Consider the following 23,144-nt stretch of genomic DNA (forward strand, 5'->3'; position numbering starts at 1 on the left):
AAGCACATGGGACTCTTACATCTATGGCAATATAATTATTCATGAAATCATGTTTTTAGGTTGTGGGAGTGAGGACTCCTTTTAGTCTTCCTGCTCTTGCTTATCTCAGCCCTTTCTCAGCCCTTTCCCATTGTAGTCTACTAACTGTTCCAGCATCTTTTGTCTAGGCAAAATCCTGTAATGTTTCCTTTGGTGCTAGTTTTGAACAGTGTTCAGCAATTTGGTGGTGGTTGTTTCCTACACAGTCATAATTATCTTGTAAGCATCAGCTATAAATTTTCAGCCAAGAAATGTACATAGGTAGTTCAATCCTGTGTCCAACAGGAAAGGTACATACTTTTTAGCAAGTAGACAACCCTTGGGTTTAAATTGCGTAACACAAATGTTTGCTTCCGATTCTGAAACTTGCATAGAGGCAGAAGTCTGATTTGCAATGTTTAATTCATAGTAAGAAAGATTTATTATGAGCAGTGTTGCAATTGTTTAGGTTGTATGATTCTAATTAAGTAATGCAAGTTTTAAAAAACTTTTTTAGTGTACTTCATCATCGTAATAGGGAAGAATACCTTCCCATTTTAAGATTGTTATATTCATTATACTAATCAGAGAGCAATTTGGAATAATTATTTTTGTTGCACTGCATTGAATAAGATTCCACATAGTAGCTGTGGATATTTTTCAGTTAAATTTTACTTAGATACACTGAAATTTATTCAATTTACTTAAGTTTGATTAATTTCAGTGGATCTACTTTTAGAAAAACTGAGTTGACTGTCACCCTGTTTTTCTCAAGAATGGCCCTATTTACACAACTTGGGAAGAGCATTGCTTGGCTTCATGTGCGGCTTGCTTGGAGTAAAACAAACCATAACTCCCAGTTTGGCTACAACGCTACGCCACGTCATTGTTGCTTTCAATTGTGCTACCAGAAGGATAAATCAGGAGCTTCCTGCACATTTACAGTTAAGCATTAGCTATCGTTTGCTGTGACATGTGAATGTAGTTATTACATCTGTTTTGTTTGCTTGTCCTGTTTGCTTATATATATGTGTGTGTATAGAGCTATATGAATTAATGGTGCTGGAGGAGACTCTTGAGAGTCCCATGGACTGCAAAAAGATCAAACTTATCCATCCTTAAAGAAATCAGCCCTGAGTGCTCACTGGAAGGACAGATCCTGAAGTTGAGGCTCCAGTACTTTGGCCACCTCATAAGAAGAGAAGACTTCCTCGAAAAGACCCTGATGTTGGGAAAGATGGAGGGCACAAGGAGAAGGGGACGACAGAGGATGAGATGGTTGGACAGTGTTCTCGAAGCGACTAGCATGAATTTGGCCAAACTGCGGGAGGCAGTGAAAGATAGGTGTGCCTGGTGTGCTCTGGTCCATGGGGTCATGAAGAGTTGGACATGACTGAAGTGGGGACCTTCATACATATGTGGTGGCATTGCAGGGAAGTTCAAAAATCCTGGATTCATGTTTTGGAGGAAATAATTATTATTATTTTTGAAATATAAAGAAAAACCCGGAGTTATTTTTTGGGGGGATAATTGATGATGAAATAAATGAACAAGATGAGAAGTTTTTTTTAATATGCTACTGCTGTGCCAAGAATCCTGATGGCAACATATTGGAAGAAAAAAGAGATACCGGGAATTAAAGAAAGGCAGGAAAAAGTATTTAGCTATATAGACCTAGCCAAATTAACAGATGCAATCAGAGGACGCAGCATTCAAAAATCTCAACAAAGTTTGGGGAAATTTGGAGAGTATCTGGGAAAACATTGCCCCACCCTGAAAGCTTGGATCCATTTCTAAATATCTAGTACTGGAATTAGCTGTTAATAGAGAGTGATAGGTGAAAATATAGGTATAAGGAGTATAGTATAGTAGCGAAAAGGAATTACTAATAACCCGAGAGGAAGACAAGGGGAAGTCGGTGAGTGGGTAAAGATCAAGAAGAGGGAATCGAAATGATTTATTATAGATATATAAGAAAGTGAAGATAAATAATTGTACATTTAAAGGATGGAATAGAATCTGATTTTGATCTGATTTTGACTAATTTGAAGTTAATTCTGATTAATTTGGATTTAACTTGGTTTAATTTGGATTTGGATTTATTTGATGTATTGGATGTTTACCTTTATGTTTTTATGATTTTGTAATGTTCTTGGTTTTTGTAATTTTAAGTTAATTTTAATAAAGAGAATTTTAACAATTAAATATTTTTTTAAAAAAAGAAGAGTCGGACACGACTGAACAACAACAATAGAGCTATATAGATACATTGTGTGTGTGTGTGCATGTGCGCACAAAAAAATCTCTCCTAGAATTGTAGCTGTCCATGGGCAGGACCTGGTGTCTATGTAGAAATAAGGTTTGGTAAAGGTAAAGGGACCCCTGACCATTAAGTCCAGTCGTGTCCGACTCTGGGGTTGCGGCGCTCATCTCGCTTTACTGGTCGAGGGAGCCAGCATACAGCTTCCGGGTCATGTGGCCAGCATGACTAAGCCGCTTCTGGCAAACCAGAGCAGTTTGGTAGACTTTTCCAATCTCTGGCAATTTTTGCAAAAGTAGATTAAAATAAATTCTGAGGCTGTGCTATTCTACACATTATTTTAATGTTAATACATGTTAAAGTTTTTATAATGTTTTTTTCAAATTCTTACTGAGTTTCTATACAGCCTTTGTAGTATCCATAAAAAATTCACTGACTTGAAATGTGTTGGACTTCGAAAACATTTCCAATGTACCCCTTTTGTTTCTCCTACTATGCTATTACATGCATCAGGTGTTTGACAAGAAGTTGTAGGATAGTATTATAGAAATTCACTTCTAAATTCCCATATGACCACAGTTACACCATAAATTGAGTGTGGTGCTTTGTTTCGTTGTTTTATTGCGAGTATTGCTTATTCTTTCAGGAATTGCATGCATTTTTGTCAGCTTTTATTCAGCAGGGTAGGAGTAGGTGTTTTGCCTGTGGGGGCCCCAGTTCTGAGTCATCCCAGATTTTCTTCGATGTAATGGGTATTGTGCAGCGCCCATGACATTTTCTTAGCTTTTAAAATGCTCTAGGTCCCAAAACTTTGGGGACCCCTGAAAATAGATAAACTCTTAAGCAAGTAGATGTGTCAAGAGTTCTCTACAATGTACTAAACCATAGCTTTTGTTTGAAGGCTAAAACCAATACTATATAGATTTCTTTCTCTGCCATAATTCATTAATAGAATAACATTACGTTGTGTAATATTCTTGGGCAATGGTGGCCAATCTGTCGTCCTCTGCAGGTAGCAAGAAAGCAAAGTTAAGGTTGTCAACAGCCCACACTTCCTTTCTCTCTTAAGATTATCACCACCCACACTGTTCTTTCTCTGTGTGTCTTGAAATTCAGGGGAGAAAAAAGGAGAGAGAGAAATAGGGAGGAGTGATGATCATCTTAAGAGAAAAACAGTGTGGGGGTGGTTCTGGCCCCACTCTCAGTGCCAGCATACAACCCCACTCCCTGCAAAGAGTTTACCTCCAAGAGGGTGCATTTCTTGTAAAGAAAAAGAAAAAAGTTCATTCCTGTTCTAGTGATTTTATCATTTAAAAAATGCTTGCTGCACACCTCAGATATGGAGACCAAACAAGAATCAAGTAGCCTGGTTTCAAATGACAGTTCTAGTTGCAAAGATGTTGATCTTGCAAAAAAGAATGCTCAAAAGCAGGGGTCAGCAAACTTTTTCAGCAGGGGGCCGGTCCACCGTCCCTCAGACCTTGTGGGGGGCCGGAGTATATTTTTTTGGGGAAATATGAACTAATTCCTATGCCCCACAAATAACCCAGAGATGCATTTTAAATAAAAGCACACATTCTACTCATGTAAAAACACGCTGATTCCCAAACCGTCCGCAGGCCGCATTTAGAAGGCAATTGGGCCGCATCCGGCCCCCAGACCTTAGTTTGGGGACCCCTGCTCAAAAGGGGCAGATAGTTTTCAGAGTGTAAGGGTCAAGAAGTCATGATTAGACCAATGAGAGTGGCTTATTTGAAAAGAGAAATCGAGATACAGTAAATTTGAATGTCTGTGATAATGCTTCCTAAACCTCTTCTCAGATTGAGGAATGTGGAACCTCTTATTCCTTGGGGCAGCTGGAGGATCTCAGAAAACAATAAAATATTCCTCTTTCTTTCACTTTCCTAATTAACAAATAGATAAAATGAGTTAAGCATCTTTTGTGATTTGCAGGTTGGGGCTTCTGGGAGAGTGAAAAGACAAGACATTTGTATGTGGTCACTCTTTTCGAAGGTGTTGGATGGGTAATGGAAGATACAGGTTGGATTTATTGTGGACTAAATGGTTTGAAATAAAAGTTCAGGCAATAGTAGTTAACATGGGATAGCTCAATTGGTAGAGCATAAGACTCTTAATCTCAGGGTCTTGCGTTCAACCCCCATGTTGGTAAGAAGGCTGCTGCATTACAGGGGGTTGGACTAGATGACTTTCGTCGTACCTTCCAATTCGATGGCTCTGTGTTTGCACTAATCTCTCCCAGAAATGGGGATTTGCACTGAAGTACTCTCTTGGCGTTGCAAGCATAGAAGTGGATATATGGGATTCCCTGCTTCCCTTCTTCAGTTGTCTAAACAATAATGCAGCCTCATTTTTCCAATGATAGCTTTGTGCTGGGAAAAGGCTGTTCTCTAGTTCATCGCCTGGTGCACAAGTGGCACTTGTAGGTTCTGTTGTGCTCATGAATGTCTCTTAGCCACCTGCAAAGCTTCTGCATTCTTCTCTTCTCCCCTCCCTGCCCATCTTCAGAGGTCTGAAGGGAGCAACATCTGCATTAGAATCATAGAATCTTACAGTTTAAAGGAACCCAAGGCTCATCTAGTCCAGCCCCCTGCAATGCAGGAATCTCATCTAAAGCATCCATGACAGATGGTCATCCAACCTCTCCTTAAAAACCTCCAAAGAAGGAGAGTCCATCATCTCTCATGGGAGTCTGTTCCTCACATTGAAAAGTACTGAACTCAGTGAACTTCTCAAAGCAGATCATCTTTCAAAGCAGCAGCAAACAAAGCAGAAGGTGGAGAGACTGGGAGGGAAGGTAGGAAAGTGTCTCATACTATACTACCCTTCTTCCAAGGATCACAAGGCAGTCTACAATATAAAAACACAAAAATACATAGCATAGTAACAAACATTGCAGTGCACAAAACAAAAATGCATTGTTAAATTGCTGATGATTTCACATAATTTAATTATGCATAAAGTATTTTAATGTGAGTTGTGCTGGAAAGGAGAAGGGCCTTTCTTACTCTGCCTTCCCTGCTGGATTTGTATGCAATGAAATCCATTTGCAGATTTAAAGGTGACCACCAGCTATTTAGATTAGGATTGAAAGCAAGGAGACAACACCTGGTGTCTGCCAAAAGTTGTGGATTGCAACTGCCATCAGCTGCAGCCAGCATGGCCAATGGTCAGGGAAGATTAGTTATAGTCAGTCAACATCTGGAGAGCACCACGTTGGCTGCCTTTGCTGTAGGGAGACAGACTACACCATTCTGCATTAGCTGCAGCTTCTGAATCATCTTCAAAGGCAGTCCCATGTATCCATTCAGTCATTTTTCTCTTGATTTAAAGCTTGAACAATGCCTTCAAGGTGTTGTGTTTATCTTTGAGAATGGTATGTAATGAAAGAAGACAAATCCAGCAGACAGCGCTTTCTAATTTCACTTTTGTCATATTAATGTTTAATTAAACAGCTACATTTATGTTCCATAAATGCTGGATTATTCTGTCAGCCTGTTTTGACTTTTGCTGGTATGTGTGATTTTTTTATTTTAAAAAACTAATGTTTAGAAATGTGTGGTACAGAAGCAGGAAGAATTTGCAAAGCAAGGAGCTAGATATACGCACAAGTCCCACAAAGATGACCAAAGACACTAATCTGTAATATGCCAAATTTTAGGAGGTGTTATCCCTGTGCATGGTAGTCATACAATGTTGTAAATAATATACTGAAAGACATCCACTTGTGCTAAAAAAGTCTGCTCCTTTCTTAATCTATTGCAAAATGCCCACAATTGTACTTAAAATATTGGAATGTACTGTTCCAAAATCACACATAGTGATGTGACCTACACTTTTTCCCCTTCAAAGCAGTACCAAAGAGGTTGAAACATCATGGTTCTGAACATATTTCAGAGACAGAGACAGATAAACTTGTCTGGATTTGCAGGAAGTCATTTGTGCAAAAAAAATAGATTTGCTTGATGAAAATGGTGAATGCAGGGAGCTTTGTAAGTGAAAGCTGGATTAATACTACTGTGCTTCAATTTCAAAGATCCCAGGTTCAGATAGAATGGTGAACGCATTGTGTGGTTTTGAAATTAGAAGTTGAGCTAACAGTACAGTAGAGCTATAGTAGCTATAATTGTCCTCGTGAGAATTGTTCATGTCACAGTCTGTTCTCTTAGTAAAATAATTTTAACAGGAAAGAGGAATGAGATAAAATAATGGATTTGTGACATTTCAGCAAGAAGAGAATTCCATACGTTCCCTTAATTAAATGTGAGGTGCTTTTGATTTCCGAATCTACATTAGTTACTGACAACTAGAATAGTTGCATAATTGTCTTGTTTCCTTAATAGCAAAAATTATCCTCACTGTTACTCAAGAGTTAATGCATTTCATGTAGTAGAATTTTAGATCCATAAAAATAGATTTTATTTTTAAAGTAGCCTCAAACCCATAGCATAGAATTGGAGGGTGGGGATTCTATAGTGATGAACCACACTTGTCACATAATTGAACTACTCCATACAATTCTGTTGTGTTGTCTTCTGAAAAAAATTAACTGCTGATAGTGTAACTCTTTCTAGTTATAGTATGGGGTGCAAAGTGGATGTTTGTGAATATACCAGTAGCTGTTGCCATTACAAGCAACTGAATTGGGAAGAGGCTGCTTTGAAAAGAATGAAGTCTACACCACCATTGGAGCACATACTATGGAATGCTGTGTGTACATCATTTTTAATAGGCAAAGTTAGTGAGACACACTTATCGTTTTGGATTGCAAGTCACTGGTTAGATGATGCATTATGCAAAGTAGCTCCCTGAACTGGTGTCTTCTATCTTTTGTAATCCTTTTGTTAAAGGATATAGGGAGGGTGTACTTTGGACTGTAGCTTTTTTTAAGTGGCAGTAGTAGTAAATTGAGGAATATGGGTTGCTGTCATTACCCTATTTTATTTGCTGAAATATTGATAAAACACATTTTCATATAATATACCACAAGGCAGTATACAACCTTAAAACATAACATTACATAGTAAAAGCAATATTAAAATGTCAAACACCTCCATAAAAGCTGGTTGGCAATAGGACTGGGCAACATCGCAGTGTATCACCAGCCAAACATTGCAGTTGGGCAGTATACAGCGATGTTGAAAAAACAAGCTGCATTGTATGAGGGCAGAGCACGATGGCGGTTTCACTCAGCAGTTTATCACTGGTGAAACCACCACCACTTCTGAGTCCCTCTGCTAGCAGTGCCTCTGGAGGAAGGAACTGCTAGAAGACGTTGCTAGCAGAGGGACTCAGGAGCAGTGGCGGTTTCACCAGCGATATACTGCTGAGTGAAGCCAACATCGCGGTCTGCTCCTCATACCGGTCCTGGGTGATATAGCGATATATCGCCCAGGCCTTGTTGGCAAAAAATCTCGTTTGAAAGTGTCTATAAACCAAGGATTGCTGCTGCTGAACCTCTGTCAACAGGGCAGGGTCTGCCACACTAAAGACTCAGCCCCTAGTAGGTTATTCAGATTGTTTCAAGCTGTCCCTAATTTTGCTGTATTCTCAACTATAGAAAAGTCTGGTGCTTAAACCTCTGTAAAGCTTGACCATTCGTAAGAAAACTTCTTATATGAAGAGTTCTTTGAAAGCCACCAGCTTTAGCAATAATATACAGTGCATAATATTCTGTTTTGAAAGACTCATTCTTTCCTCCTATAGAGAGCTACACAAAAAATACCAACTACTGTAAGAGGCTACCTGTCTTTCCCTGTATCCTGCAATTGGGGAGTGGGAACCTCTGGTCTGTGGGGCCTTTCCATCCAGCCCACAGTTTCTCCTTCAGCCCTATTCCATCTGCCTCTGCTTCACAGTGAATCGTTGCAAGCTGCTGCTGTTGCTTCCTGCTGCATTTTCATGCTGGACTCAAAAGAAATGTTTTCTTTTTTCTTCTTCGCCTAGCATGGAAGGAAATTTTCAGTCTAAGGACCACATTCCCTTCTGACTGAGGGAGTGGGATCTAACCTGGCCAGTGTCCCAAAGGCCAGAATAAAAGGGACCAGGGAGCTATATGTTTTACATTTATATCCTGTCCTATCAGACCTCAAATGAACCTTCAGAGCTGCTCGCATAAAATTTAATTCAGACGCAATCGAAAATGGTCTTAAAGCATCGTTGAAATCCAAGCTGTAAAAGCAAAAACCCAGAAAGAGCACCAAACTCTCAAACATACAGCATCAGCAAAACTACAGCCATTTTTGGCTGACTCCCTCAGAAGTTTAGAATCGGTGGGTGCAGAGAGAAGGTGGGACTCAAAGAAGTTAACGGGGAACTTACATCCGTGATCTGCTGTTGTCTCTCAACAGCAGTGTCACATTTGGCCCCCCGTTCTTAGGTTCCCACACCTGCCTTGACCACATATCCCAAGAGAATGCAGCCTTTGGCTTTAAAAAGGCTCCCCATATAATCTCTATTCCTGTGCAGACATAACACCTAAGCACATTGTTTTTCCCTTTAATTAACTGTGTTGCATCTCAATACCTTAAGCATGGTCTGAAAACATGGCAATGTCAAAATGCTCATCTTGTGTTTCTTCTCACTCAGTTGTAAGTATCAAGCCTGATGGCTCTTTCCACTGACGTGCTAGGCCTAGCCTAACCTAATTTTCTCAATTTGTGGTATGTGTTGGTTCACTTCCACATCTGAATTGCATATTTAGTTCTTGGTTTCACAGGTCAAGAAAGATGCTGACAGTGGAAAACAGATTTAGGGGAAATTTACAGGGGCAAAAGCAGGTCCATTGTGGAAAACTTGAGGCATGTTAAGACTGGAGAAAACAAATGTATGCAGTCCAAAGAGTGACTTTAGTCTTACTCAACTATGTGCATGCACAGTGGCCTGCAGATTCCTGTGTTTCAAACAGCTTTGGCAACTTGCCTGCCTTTTAAAAGCAGGTTGCTATGCAACATGCATGGGCTGCAATTCAAGGAACTTTACTCCAAAGTGCTGATGGTCATGTGGAAATAGTCATGCAATTCTGTAGACTATGGGCAAAAATAATATTGGTCAGGATCAAAAAGAGCTCACAACTAGTCCAATGACTTTTTGACTACTGCTTTAGTAACATAACCACCTTTGTCACATGGCAAACTGTTCCTCTTTAAATTCTAGCCATTGGTATAGTATAACATATTGTCTAAAATGCATAAGTGTGTTATGCTGAAGGGAAATAATTCCTTTCAGCGGCAGCCCCTTGTACCATATGGAGTCCCACACCAGAGGGCACAGGGGGTTGCCACAAAATAAACTGCAAAAACAGACAGATCTCAGCATAACAGAAGTGTGGCACTCAAAACGGAACTTCCGAAAAAAGTTTGCAAACCAGAACATTTACTTCCGAGTTTGTAGTGTTTGGGTTCCAAGTTGTTTGAGTACCACGGTGTTTGAGAACCAAGGCAAAAGGACCCCTGACCATCAGGTCCAGTCGTGTCCAACTCTGGGGTTGCGGCGCTCATCTTGCTCTATAGGCTGAGGGAGCTGGAGTTTATCCACAGACAGCTTCCGGGTCATGTGGCCAGCATAACAAAGCCGCTTCTGGCGAACCAGAGCAACGCACGGAAACGCTGTTTACCTTCCCGCTGGAGCGGTCCCTATTTATCTACTTGCACTTTGATGTGCTTTGGAACTGCTAGGTGGGCAGGAGCTGGGACCGAGCAACGGGAGCTAACCCCATGGCAGGGATTCGAACCGCTGACCTTCTGATCAGCAAGCCCTAGACTCTGTGGTTTAAGCCACAGCACCACCTGGGTCCCTGAGAACCAAGGTACCACTGTATAAAACTAAAGGGGAGCTGTGGTGAGCTGTCAGAAAAGGTAAAAGTTAGTCTCAGCAGTTTATCCACAGGAAACTTTCTCAGTGTGGGGACAGTACCACATCAGAAGCAAATGTAATTAGTATTTAGTGCTTTAGAGTTAAAAGTAAAAACATGGTATTAAAAGTAGTGAATGTTGCCACTTGGTAGAATTAGCTTATTGCCTATGATTTGCTGTCAGAAAATGGTTTTCATTAAAATATGATTGAATTTTCTAGGAAGATGTGGAAACAGGGGTTCACCTTGATCCAACTACAAAGGAAGTTCAGTTCAACCCAACCTATGACACCATGTTTGCACCCGAGGTAAGCAAACTAACTTTTCAAAAAATATGATTAAGTTGGAAAAATATTGGCTAACTTTCTTCAAGGAATACCCTGTGAACTATATTAAATTATTCCTGTATTAAAAAAGTATTTTTAAAATAGGAATAATACTAAATTCTACGGGTATTTCTATAAATCTTGATCTGAGGCCAAGCAAACTTGGCTTTCATTTTGTATATGTATACGGCACTTCATGTTACATCAAAATATGTAATGAAATTATATTTAAACTCTTAAATTAAGAACTTGAAATGTGGCATAGGTAGTCTCTTCTCATAATAAAGCAATAATTTGCTTACATAAAAGTAAAAATTGTAGTAAATAGAAAAAAATTAGAAGTCAGGTGTCCTTGTGAACATCTTTTTAAAAACAAAAACAAAAAATCCTTCCAGTAGCACCTTAGAGACCAACTGAGTTTGTTCTTGGTATGACTTTTTTTAAAGTCATCCTTTTTTAATTTCTATAATGAGGCCACTTAAAGTTGCAAATAGGTATCCTCCTCAGGCAAAAATCATGGAATTGCACACTCAAAGTACATTTCTATGTTTGGTTGAAATCCTTAGGATATATCATGTTCAGACCGGGGAATATTAGACAAGATGAGTAAAAGAAAACCATGCATTATTCACTGTTTATAATCTCCTAGCCAGGGGTTATGTTATTTCTTTCTTTCTCCCCCATTTGTGGAATATCACAGTTGGTGGGTATACTGCATCTAGCCTTTCTCTCTCTCTCTCTGATGAAATGCCATATCTTTATACACTAGTGGAAGCCAAGGTAAAATTCTGAAGGTCTGATTCATAGTAGATGGCCATATGCAGTGCAAGTTATTTTTACTAAATGCTCAAACAATTCATATGTTTCATGATTTGTCAGATAGGAGGGTCACTTGTACATCTCTGTGCCCCAAAGTACACAATGTGTCATGAGTTAACACAAATCATGGGTACACTAAAATGTACACTGCATGTAAGATCTGTGCTTTATTATTTTGCATGTTGTTTGTTTTTCTGAGTTTGCACAGTTTCAAAAATACAATCTGGATCTACCCTTATCTTCTACATTAGCAATATTTATCATGGCCTTAGCAGCAGCTGAGAATGTAGAAAGCATTGTAGTAAGTTACCCTTTTAAAAAATCTTCACAAATCTTAAAAAGAAATACGCTTTAAAGGAGTGTGCATAATAAAATCTACTAAAGTACAGCGTGGGGGGTGGAAAATAATATTTACTAAATAAAAACTGTCAAATAAATGGACTATAAAAACAATTTAATCTTGAAATCGAACATTCCTCATGGAAAAACACCTCTGGGGAAAGGCAACCAGTATAAAAATACAATATAGTTAGTTTTAATACATGCAGCTGTCAAAATCTTGAAATTGTTGCTGTCCAAAGCTGTAAGTTATTTGTGTAAGCTTGAGGCAGTTTTCCTAGGTTTAGCCAATCAGTAAGTGTAGTTTCCATTCCCCATGGAAAAACTCATCTGAAGCAAGGATGTTAATATGTACACTAATTCTCTGTTTATTTATTCTTTTATAAAACTTAGTTACAGTTTAGGTTTAAATACTGATTGTGAAGTTTCAACCTGTATTAAATGCATGAGAGTGTACGGGAATGCTTCAGTAAATAGAAATGGGTTTGCTGCTCCTAACCCTTGAGAAATAGCAAACAATGCATGGAAGGAATCTTTTTAGATTTAGCAAATGTGGCACAACATTACTTTTCTGATGGTTGTGGACTTATTCATTATTTTAGGTTCTCTGTGGGTTATACTACACTTTATAGTAGGCCTGGTGCCAGCAGTTGGCCAGGTCAAGCATTGTCCAAGGATCCCAGGGGCTCCAAAGGGCTCTCACCTGGCCAACCTGCTGGACCACACTCCCCACTTAGCCCCCAGAGCCATTTCAGAGATAACTGGCAACGCTGCCAAGCTCAGTTCCCATCCATGGTGGCCACTTACTCTGTTTAATTATGGGAAATGTGCTAGCCACGCATTTGTTTTGCTGGTCAACTTGTATGCAAAGCGTTTAAAACAGAAAGCTAGTAGGATGGATCACAGTGGATGTTGTCATCAGGACAGCCTTCTCCAACCTAGTGTCTTCCACATGTTTTGGATTACAACTCCCATTATGCAAGACCATTGACCATGCTGCCTGAGGCTGATGGAAGTTGTAGTCCAACAACATTTGGAGGTCATCAGGTTGGGGAAGACTGGATTAGACTAGAGTGGTTGAGCCCTAGGTTAAAATGCCCAGCTAGTTGTGCAGCTCACTGAGTGACCTTGGGCCAGCCAGTCACTACATCTCATGATTGTTAAGGATAAAATGGGCCGGAAGAGAATCACTTTTATTCCCCCAAGAGCCTTAGAAGAAGAGCAGGATGAAAATGTTATAAATGCTCGGATACACATATGCATGTAAGTAAAGAGTTGCGTGTGAAATGGCCTTTAATGACTGCTTTGTGGATATCCTTGTAGTTATTTTATTATTTTTAATGCAGTTTGGGCCGGTGAATCCATTTAGGACTCAGCAGATGGCTGCACCTAGGAATATGCTTTCTGGATATACAGAACCAGCACACATTAATGATTTCATGTTTGAACAACAGAGAAGAACATTTGCAACCTATGGTAAGGTATATTTCTTAGATAATCCTTTTGCAATCTTGAATCTGCTGCATTTGTCTGTGGTTGACATGGTCTGATAGAGTTCAAAGGTTTTAAATATACTCTTATTAGTTCTAAACGTTAGCTAGTTCAGATAATTAGAAAAGGGGTCCGATTAGTAGTGTAATATCCACATGCTATGTCCTATGCAAGGCCATTGATCTTTGTGCATGGGTCAGTACACAGTCAATAGCCGCTTGAGGTCCTTGTCATCCAGTTTGGAGACCTAGAGGTAGCATGTGCTACCTGTTTCCACCGGAATTGTCAGAAACTACAAAGCATGCAGCTTTCAGTTAACCAGTTAGCTTTAACGTCTCAGTCCCTCTTTTATTTGCTAATATTTTCCCCCAATCTAAATTTTAATTACATGAACTCAGGTGGGAGTTCATTATTCAGTATACAGCACAGGCAGAAATGTACTCAAGTCTATAAGATAGCTGAAGCTTCTTTTAATTACTGTGTGCTAAATGTATGTTAAAGTATGCCACAACTACTTATTTGTATTTATACTTGCTATATGATAATTTGGATTTCTGTATTTGTATTTGTGGGCTAGGGGATTGTTTAGGGGCTTTCATTGGGGAGTGTATTTTTTATTAGTTTGTATACATTAGTATTGTTAATTGTTTTAATTATTTTTATTCTGTATTTTGTGAACCACACTGAGACCTGCAGGTAAAGGGCAGTACCCAAAATTTAAATAATAGTAATAGCAATAATTGCTACCTTCTAATCTAAGTTGAAAGCGTTGTTGAGATCGAACTACACTTGCTCCAACATGTGCATCATGGTGAGATAAGTGTTTTGGTTATTATATATTTTCCTAAAATAACTAAATAAGTACAGAGCATAATATATCTGCAAGACATGCCTCCAAACTCTTGTCTCTTCAGAAGCTGCTTTGATTCCTAGAACCATTAATGCAGTCCCTTTTCATGCTGGTTCCCCTGGAAACTGCTAGGTTATCCAGGAGTTATGGTTACCCGATCTGTTCCAATTGTGAAATGCTGCTAGAGAAAGTGGAGCAGTGCTGTTGTTAATTCAAGTGGTGGTTAATATCATGAAGAGTGCTGTATATTTTCTGAATTTTGTGTGCTATGATTTTGATCCTGACGTCCACTAGCAGCTTTAAAAAATGAAGCCTACTTATAAGAGTAACTTGAAGGAACTGTCAACTAGTGAATGGTATTTCACTATTCAATAGCCTTTGAGATTATTTTGTAGATTTCCTCTGTAAGAGGATCAGTGAATAAGAGTTTCACAACAATAGTGGTAGTGAACACAAGGGCAGCAATTCTAAGAAGTATATCTAAACATTGTGCAAAAAAATTGAAGTCTAAAAAGATTCCCTGTTTCCATTCCATAAGCATCGTGTTGCTGCTTTAAGCAATCCTATATGTCAGACAGTCAATTGATTGTGGCAAATAGAGGGAGGAAGCATCTTCAAGAAACCAAAAGAATGGCTACATAGAAAAAGGAAGACCCAGTCTTTTATTCTTTAGAGAATACTCATTGATGGGGCACATGCTTGCATACAGAATATCCCAAGTACAGTTCCCAGCCTTTCTAGATAGGGCGACGAAAGTCATTTGTCTGAAACCCTGAAGAACCACAGCTAGTTAACGTAGCTAATATTGAGCTCGATAGACAGACTTATTTCTTTATTTCAACAATTTATATGCGGACTAATTACAATAATCTCTAAGTAGTATACAGGTAATTCAGCACAGTATAATGAAAATAAAAATCAGTTAAAACTATAAAATCAGAACACAGTTAAACTGTCTGCTGAAATAATAACAATAAAAGTCTTCAGTAGCTGCTGGATGTCCAACAGGGAGGGACCTGTGGAATCTCAGCTGGAAGAATTGAGCCCATAACAGCTTCTGGTGGATCCAGGCTGTGCATCTGAGCCATGAGGATCTGCTGATAGTGATTCCTCAAAGAGCTCAGTGATAAGGAACGGATGAATCTGGTGGTCCTTAGGGTATCCTGGACCCAAGCTGTTAAAGGCTTGGTAAATTGATACCAGAACCTTGAACCTAGCCTATGGGCAGCCAGTATATGGGCAGCCAGTGAAAGCTTTTAAGCACCAGAGTGGAAGCATTTGTCTGTCCCTATCAACAGTCTAGCCACAGCATTTTGCACCAGCTGGAGCCTCTGGTCCAGACCCAAAGGTATCCTTAGTCTTGGTATAAGGCAGCCTCCAATCTTCTGAGAGCAATTTCCTGTTTTAATTGAGATTTTTCAAATACACAAAAATTACATAACATATGAGACACATAAGACGGCAACCATTTTTGAGCAGTATCATCTTTAGAAATAATCCCAAAGCCATTGGAATCTGCTAATCACTAATGCCTATTCCCATATGATGTCTGAAAATGGTTATAAATGAAAGTAGAGGGAATGGGTAGCAATCTGTGGAGAATTTTTTTAATCTCCCATCCACATAAACTATTTTGGAGAGCTCTCCAAAGATAGTCCTTAATGCACCATTGCAATGTTTATATATATGGGGAAATGTGCATGTTGCCTTGGAATTAAATATTGGTGTGGTTTCTGTGTACTTTATAAGAAGAAAAATACTTTGCTTTCCCATTGCATCCATGACATGGTGAGCGATTTCTCTCTGTAAAACCACAATAAAATAATTTTCTAAATACCAGGTTGCAGAGAAGGACATATTGTCTGTCTCCAAGAATGCAAGCTTCTTTGCACAGGAATGCGCTTCATGCCTAAAATGTTGCTAGTGTAAGACAAAGGCACCATTGTTCAGTTACATCAGGCTAATAAAATAAGCTAGGATGTTGGCAGTAGGAACTAATAAATCTAATTCATCCAGATACTAGGCTGTCTTCCAGGCCCATCTTAGTGTTCCACCATCACAGTGCTGGTAGCTGGTCATAGTCCTTACGCTAACATTAGGCACTAGAACTTATTTTCAGAGAAGCAAAAAAAGAACAAAGCCTCAATTTTGCCCCAACTCTTGCATTTTGTCTTTACGTATGTACATTATGTTTTAACCTAGAAAGAGCATTATAGTATGCTTGAAATTATTCACTCATTCAGAACTTATTCTTCACCAGCTAAAATATGTTTATACCCATTATGCTTTGCCAAGACCGTTGAAGTCCTTTGTGTTTAGGAAGGTAGCCAGTCATTCAAGATCTTTGCTGTCAAGTTGCAGAGGAGCATTTTATTTTCAGGGTATTTTTGGAAGGAGAGTGATATCTGGGAATCAGAAGGGAGAGTATTGTTCTTTCTCCATACTCTGACCTGTAATAAAACATTTCTCTACTATCCATAAGCAAGATTCTACCTGCTGCATGATTGAAGCAAGGTTCATGCTGCCAGTGGATAATTCTACCCTGAGCTTGACCTTTGTGTGAATAGACAAACTCTGTGGTTTCATTTGGAAGGGAGCCATTCAGCTGCCTTTTGTCAGCATGCATGCTGGCCAGTGGCTCTGCGGATAATTCCATCTTGCAGTGATAGCATTTATAGACCGGATGTCACTGAAACGAATAGTATTTATTAGCAGCCACATGCTTGTGTTGACCACATCACTTTCATTGTGTTTTATGTCAAATAGGAAGGAAGGAAAGGATCCTTCTCAGTCAATCTTTTGTGTTTTTGGACTGTGCTTTTAGACAACTTGCCATTTCCTTGTAACCTCCCAAAGGCAATTTAATGCTTGTGTCCTTACCACGGCTGAGTCAGTTCTTTTGCCACAGAGAAGGTAGGGAAGAGAAGAAGTGCAGTCTCGTCTCACAAATGTTTCCTTCTTTTTAAAGACTAAAACCATACAGTGTTCATCTTTCATTTTATTCAGGTTCACTTCTCAGTGACTGGGGTAGGTGAAGCACATGTGGGCCTGTTTATTTGTCATTGGGTTGGGGGGGAGTTAAGTCAAAGGTTCTAAGCAGAGACCAGTTACATAAAAAGAGGTCTGTTTTTAAAACAGCAGGTTTCCCCTTACAGCTGCATTTGGAAGTCTCTGTCAGAAAAAAAAGATAGGAATCTCTTTCACATTCTCAGCATAAAGTAGGAGTTGTTCAAAGTCCTTTTCATAAGGAAAAGATGCTGAATGAAATGCAGGCAGGCTATAGAGAACACAGCTCCCGCTGAAGATTAAATCTCACCCAGTGGCTCCATTCACGATCACTCGGTTTGAGGGAGCAAACAAATAGTCCCAGAAATGGCATCAATACAGTGAGAAGACAAATAAGCTGCTGTATTGATTTTGACACACATCCAAATTGGCATTTCTGCTTTAAATAAGAACTGTGAAGTTGAGTCTACTGAGAAATTGGCTCAATTGCCCCATGCAAAGACCTCACTGGGTTCTACAATGCTTGGCTTATTTATGTGGAATTCTCATTAGAATAGTAAAATCCAGACAATTGTCATTTACAATGGTCATCCTTGCAAATTGTTCATGAAAACCCACCTCACCAGCTAGGTTTTGGCAATTGACCAGGCTCTGAGTGGGATTGGAGAATTGCTACTTTCATTAGGCAAGCAGATTGCACTCTGAAACTATTATGCAGTGTAGGTGTGTTAAGCTGGAAACTTTACTATGTTTATTCAGTTAATTATATTTGTATGCTGCCTTTTGACACAGTCATTAAGGTTGTTAATATCTGCCACTTTGAGTCAGGGTATTGTAAGCTCAGGGTATGCAAATCTCTGTTCTTAGGAACAAGTTAACATTATATTTCATTGGTTGTAACAGATTCAAGAACAGTCTGCTACATTCAGCTTTGATAAACAGACTGAGAATTTTATTTAAACAGTTCATTCTTTGCTGAAAGGAAAGTGATCCTGTCTTCTATAGCAGGTGATCCATGATTAGTAGCTGTCATATTAATATACTGGCACCTAGTAATAGATACTTTTGGTTGAGGCCTGCCACATCACCCAAGTTATTATTTGCCTTTCTGTCTTTATCTGAATTAAGATAGTATTGACTATAAACTATGAAGCTATTCTCATGTATCCACTAGGTGCAAGGGTTGCTAGCATGGCAGGCACAGGGGCACGTGTCCCTACAGAGGCCTTCTCTGGCATCCAAAGGGTCCCCTTCCCTTGGTGAAATCAGGTTTGAAAGAAGCATACTTTTGTATTCTGGGTTCAAACAACATGCTAAGCCGAATGATGACTTAGTTCAGTGCAACAGCAAAATGACCAGGGAGGAGCGGTCACATTTGCCTCTCCAGAAAGCTGCTTGTCTGTTCCTTTGTGCTGAGCTGTGCTTTGGCTTCACTATGATGGATGTGTCCTCAAGATAAAGGTCTTCTGAGAGTTGGTGGCTGAAATTGGAGGTATGCCAATAAAAATATTTCACAAGAGGTGAATCTTAAAATGTTATGGTTTTGTCCTTCCACAGGATATGCTTTGGATCCCTCAATAGATAATTATGAAGTTCCTACTAAATATATTGGTTCTGTTGAAGAAGCTGAAAAGAATCAAGGTAAAGAATATTTGTCATAGCATTGCCTAATTACAAAGTTCAATCAGTTGTGCGTGTGTTCATTAACAAAATGTTTAAAATAAATTGTATCTAATGGATGAAATAAGTAGGGAGATGCTTTTAAGCAACTGATGTTGGACATACAAAGGGACTGCTTCTGGAACATAGCGGAGTCAGGCATAGTGTGTAAAGAGCTGTGTGTATCTCAACTTCTTGACAAAATGCTGAGTGCAGAAGGTGGCAATAAGTCAGTTGCTGATGAAAGCACAACTCTCTAGAAAGGCTAATAAAATATAGCGTATCAAGAGCTGATTGGTTTATCCTCTTGCGATTTTACAGCTACCATTCACTTTGCATGCAGTGCTTGTTTCTTGTTTGACAGATCATTTGAAGATGCATGTCCAAGGCCAACAATTGCACACAAAAGGCTCAGCTTCCCCTAATCCAGTACATTCTCTCTTTTCTGACAACACTGAAATGATTCAAGTGGAATCTGGAAGAATACATTGTCGTTCTTAAAGTGAACCTAGACATAAACTTCTGCTACTGCCTACAGGTCTGACTGTGTTTGAAACAGGACAAAAGAAAACTGAGAAACGGAAGAAATTCAAAGAGAATGATGCATCTAACATTGATGGCTTCTTGGGACCGTGGGCAAAATACATTGATGAAAAGGATGTTGCAAAACCTTCAGAAGTGAGCACCCCTTGTTTATTCTTTGAAGTAGAATAGTAATAGTGATGCTTAGTCTGGGATCCCATGTGTGGTCATAGGGGAGTTCCTCACACCTGCAGCAGGGTTTCTGGCTTTCCCTTCCAACTCCAGCTGCTTGTATTGCATTGAATGCTGCCCTGAGAGTCCCCTGAACTTCTGGTGACTCTAAGGATGGGAGCGCTGTAGTGGGAGGGGTCTTGAAAAGTTCCCGTTGTCAGAATCAGTGTAGGTTTATTTGGGCAATCTTTCTGAAGGTGCAGCGAGTGACAGGAGATGCCAGGGCTGCACATCAATTTCATTTCACCATCTACTTGGTTTTCTGCTCACTTCATATTGAACTGCTTTTGGGTTTCCCCCTTTCGACTTCTGCAAATTTGGAGTTGTGTATGGCTGTTGCTGTTTGTCTATATAAGCAATGAATTGAATCAGAATTGGGAAACATGTTTAGAATTTATTTTGTGAAAACATGTTTCTAAACTGAATAGTTTACTGACCTTTTGTTTAACATGCTTTTTTGACCCTTTTTTTTCCTAACTAGCATTAAAATGGAAACTTTAAATGAATTCAGTGAAAACATTCTTCTAGATTTTGTTGTAAAAACAAGACTGGTAATTTTTAATGTTTGGGCTACTTAGGAAGAACAGAGGGAACTGGATGAAATAACAGCAAAGAGACAAAAGAAAGGCAAACATGAAGATGATAAGCCTGGAGAAGAGAAGACTATTTTGCATGGTAAGTGCTTTCTTTAGCAGCTGATTTGCATTTCCTGCATCTACTTTCAAACACTTGTTTATCAGGAATAATGTTTGTTGTCATTTATTTGCTATGTTAGTTCTTCTTGCAGCGTACCATGTAGGAAGAAACGATCTCTAAAAGAAAACATGGTGCCAGAGACACAAGGGGGATTTCAGTAAGGAAGAAACTTAGAAACAGCCTGGTTTTTTTGTTTCTGGTAACACCGGAAAGAATTTCAAGATGTGGTTAAATTTAGCTTGCGGGCAGATTGTATTATTGGGAACACTGTGGAAATGTCATTTGCTTGTATATTCATCTCAAATGTCAGTTCCTTGTATTTTAATTTGGCAGCCTCCTTTTCTTGGCTGTCATTTGTACCACATCAAACTTAATCGTTGGAATCTTTACTTTTGTCAACTTTTAGATTATTACATATTGACAAATCTTGCCTCATTTTTGACGATATAGGAATGTAGGCTTCATTGTTGACTATAAAGGCTTGAAATTGTCATTTTGAATTTTTCTGCTGATGTGGAAGCAATTCATAGAATTATGGAGAAAAGTCTTTTTTGTTCCCCACTTCTACATCATGCATTTTCTTAACCTAATGTTTCGCTCCTCTCTTCGTCACATCTCTCCTGAGATTCACACGTGTGGCAGGACTTCATTCTCATTTACTTTTTTATAGAACCCTCTTGCCCATCACCACAAATGCAATGATAAGTTGCAAGTTAACTTTGAAATTTGAAGTTACATGCAGTGTTTTAATGTACATTTCACTGCTTGGTGCCTTCCTCAAAGACAGCAAGGTGTGTGCAGAAATTGCAAACAGGATTTCTGAATTGTTTCTCATTGGATTTTCATAAACCAATAAAAAAGACCCTAACATTGCGGTCAAGTCAATTTTGATGTTTCTTGATACAGAGCTGGGTATTTTAAACATAAATATTATACAGCGTTGGGTATAGCATTTTAGCCTATGGAGATTTAAATTGTCACCTAAAAGGCATGAAAACGCCAGCTAGAATATAGTATTTAAGATCATGAATGTGTGTATCTGGTCAGAATAAGTTAGTTTTTGAGCTGTGTAGTTAGTAGATTATTCATTTTAATCTCCATTGTGTCCTAAAACTGAATTTATCCATGTCATGTTTGAGGGAGACTGTAAACCTGCATGTTCTAATTTTGTTTTGTTTATTTTGCAGTCAAAGATATGTATGACTATCAAGGGAGATCCTATCTTCATGTTCCTCAGGATGTTGGGGTTAACCTACGTTCAACAGTACCCCCTGAGAAATGCTACCTTCCTAAGAAACAGATCCATGTCTGGTCTGGTCATACAAAGGTAAGAGACAATTAAAATATTAAGTTTTCTTTGTTTCATGTTATGCTTTCTTGCCATTAACTCAGTCCTTTTTTATAATTATGGGCCCAGCATCATTTTTTTTCATTTCAAAAATTGTCCTTGCACAAATTTGTTTCATGTGCTAGCTTGTATTAATTCAGTACTTGGTGATCATAAATAGGTGGAGACACTTGTAGGTAGATTCAGCTGCCCAGTTCTGTTAGCAGAAGCCAGCACAAGGACTCGCACTAGCACAGCCAAGCTTTCCCCCGTGCCGCCTCCAGATCCTCTCTGGTGGGTTGGAAGAACAACCAGAATATGCGGTGAGAAGGAGAAATAGGAGGTCAAATGTCCAAAGTCTTCCAAATGCAGCACTGTATGGTTGCTCAGCAAGTTGCTAAACTTGCTAAATTATTTCCTTTGCCACTAGGTAAGGTTCCTCTGCAGTGGAGGCATGAGTGGACTCTGCATTATCCTAGTTCTCACCCATAGTTTAGACCGGTGTCATTAAGTGCACAATAGTGTTCGTTTGCTAATGGTGTGTGAAAACCTTATTACTATATTCGGAACTATGAATACTTAATTTCACATTCTATGTAGGCCATCATTCTTTCACCATTAAGCCATGATACAAGCACTCAAATCCCCTGAGATGCAATTCTCTCAGCCAATTAGTCTCCTAACTAATAATTCCTTGTCATGGGTCCCTGTTAGTGAACTAAACTGGCTTTGAGATATGTGTTTCCTTATTCATACAGAGGTTATTTATATATTTTGCACTGGTAGTCCTCGCTGTACTTTTTATAGAATTACAAGTGTGTTTCTGTGATTTTATGTAGCTAATCTTTGAGACTTTCTTAGGGAGCTTATACAAATTCAGATGCCTACTTGGAGATAGTGGGAATGGAATGGCAGAAATTATTCCTCAAACTTTAGCACATATAGCTGTCATTTAGATGCAGTATGCTTAATTTGAATCCATTAGGAGACAAAAGCACCCCAAGGCCATGGGCAAACCTGCAAAACTTTGGTTCAGTTAGATTTGGAGTGCCTGCTTAGTAGTTACTCCCAGGCTTTTTCTGTATGTCATATGAAGCTATGGGCCTGACTCAACTAAGTTATTGTGCTAATGAAAGCCAGCGCAATGAGTCCCAATAGTGCAACAGAACTACCCCCCATGTGTGTCCCCTGTACCGCCCCCAAATCGGGTTGGGAGATCCCCAAGAACCATGCATGGGGTGGGGGTAGGAGGGGGAATTACACTGATAAAGCTGTACTCTAAAAACAACAGCAACAACCGGAGCCTTTTATTCAGGGGTGAGAATAAAAATCAGCATAATTTCAAAATATTGATAATGGTTTGAAAAGGAACCCACTTTCCAAACACACAATACATGTTTCTTCATTAAGGGATTTGGTGGGCACCAGTGCAACTTGTGCTACTTAACTCTATTCAGTAGTATCAAGATAGCGTCCGGTTGAATCAGCAAACGGAATTGTTGCTGTGCCAACAGCTAAGTTAGCAGCATTGGCAGCCACCCTTTAACAATGAATGTCTCCTATAGGATCCAATATAAACATGTTTGGAAAGAAAAGAAAAATATTTGTAGCTATTTCATAGTTGTTTTTATTTATAAGGGAGTCAGCGCTGTCAGACTGTTTCCTCTTTCTGGCCACTTGCTGTTGTCTTCTTCCATGGACTGTAAAATTAAGGTGAGTACCTTCAGAAA

At 39.2% G+C, this 23,144-nt stretch overlaps 1 protein-coding gene across 2 annotated transcripts in view; it reads left to right on the plus strand.

The window, feature by feature from the left end:
• Nucleotides 1–23,144, plus strand: part of CDC40 (cell division cycle 40) — a 35,632-nt gene that overhangs the window by 3,255 nt on the left and 9,233 nt on the right. For both annotated transcript variants that reach the window (XM_033143586.1, XM_033143585.1), the window contains exons 2-8: nucleotides 10,370–10,456; nucleotides 12,979–13,108; nucleotides 18,537–18,620; nucleotides 19,177–19,316; nucleotides 19,970–20,066; nucleotides 21,275–21,414; nucleotides 23,053–23,127. In XM_033143586.1, the coding sequence (XP_032999477.1) occupies nucleotides 10,442–10,456; nucleotides 12,979–13,108; nucleotides 18,537–18,620; nucleotides 19,177–19,316; nucleotides 19,970–20,066; nucleotides 21,275–21,414; nucleotides 23,053–23,127 (681 nt within the window). In that variant the 5' untranslated portion in view covers nucleotides 10,370–10,441. The remainder of the gene's footprint in view (nucleotides 1–10,369; nucleotides 10,457–12,978; nucleotides 13,109–18,536; nucleotides 18,621–19,176; nucleotides 19,317–19,969; nucleotides 20,067–21,274; nucleotides 21,415–23,052; nucleotides 23,128–23,144) is intronic.

This window comes from Lacerta agilis, chromosome 3, assembly GCF_009819535.1.
Source record: "Lacerta agilis isolate rLacAgi1 chromosome 3, rLacAgi1.pri, whole genome shotgun sequence".
NCBI lineage: Eukaryota > Metazoa > Chordata > Lepidosauria > Squamata > Lacertidae > Lacerta > Lacerta agilis.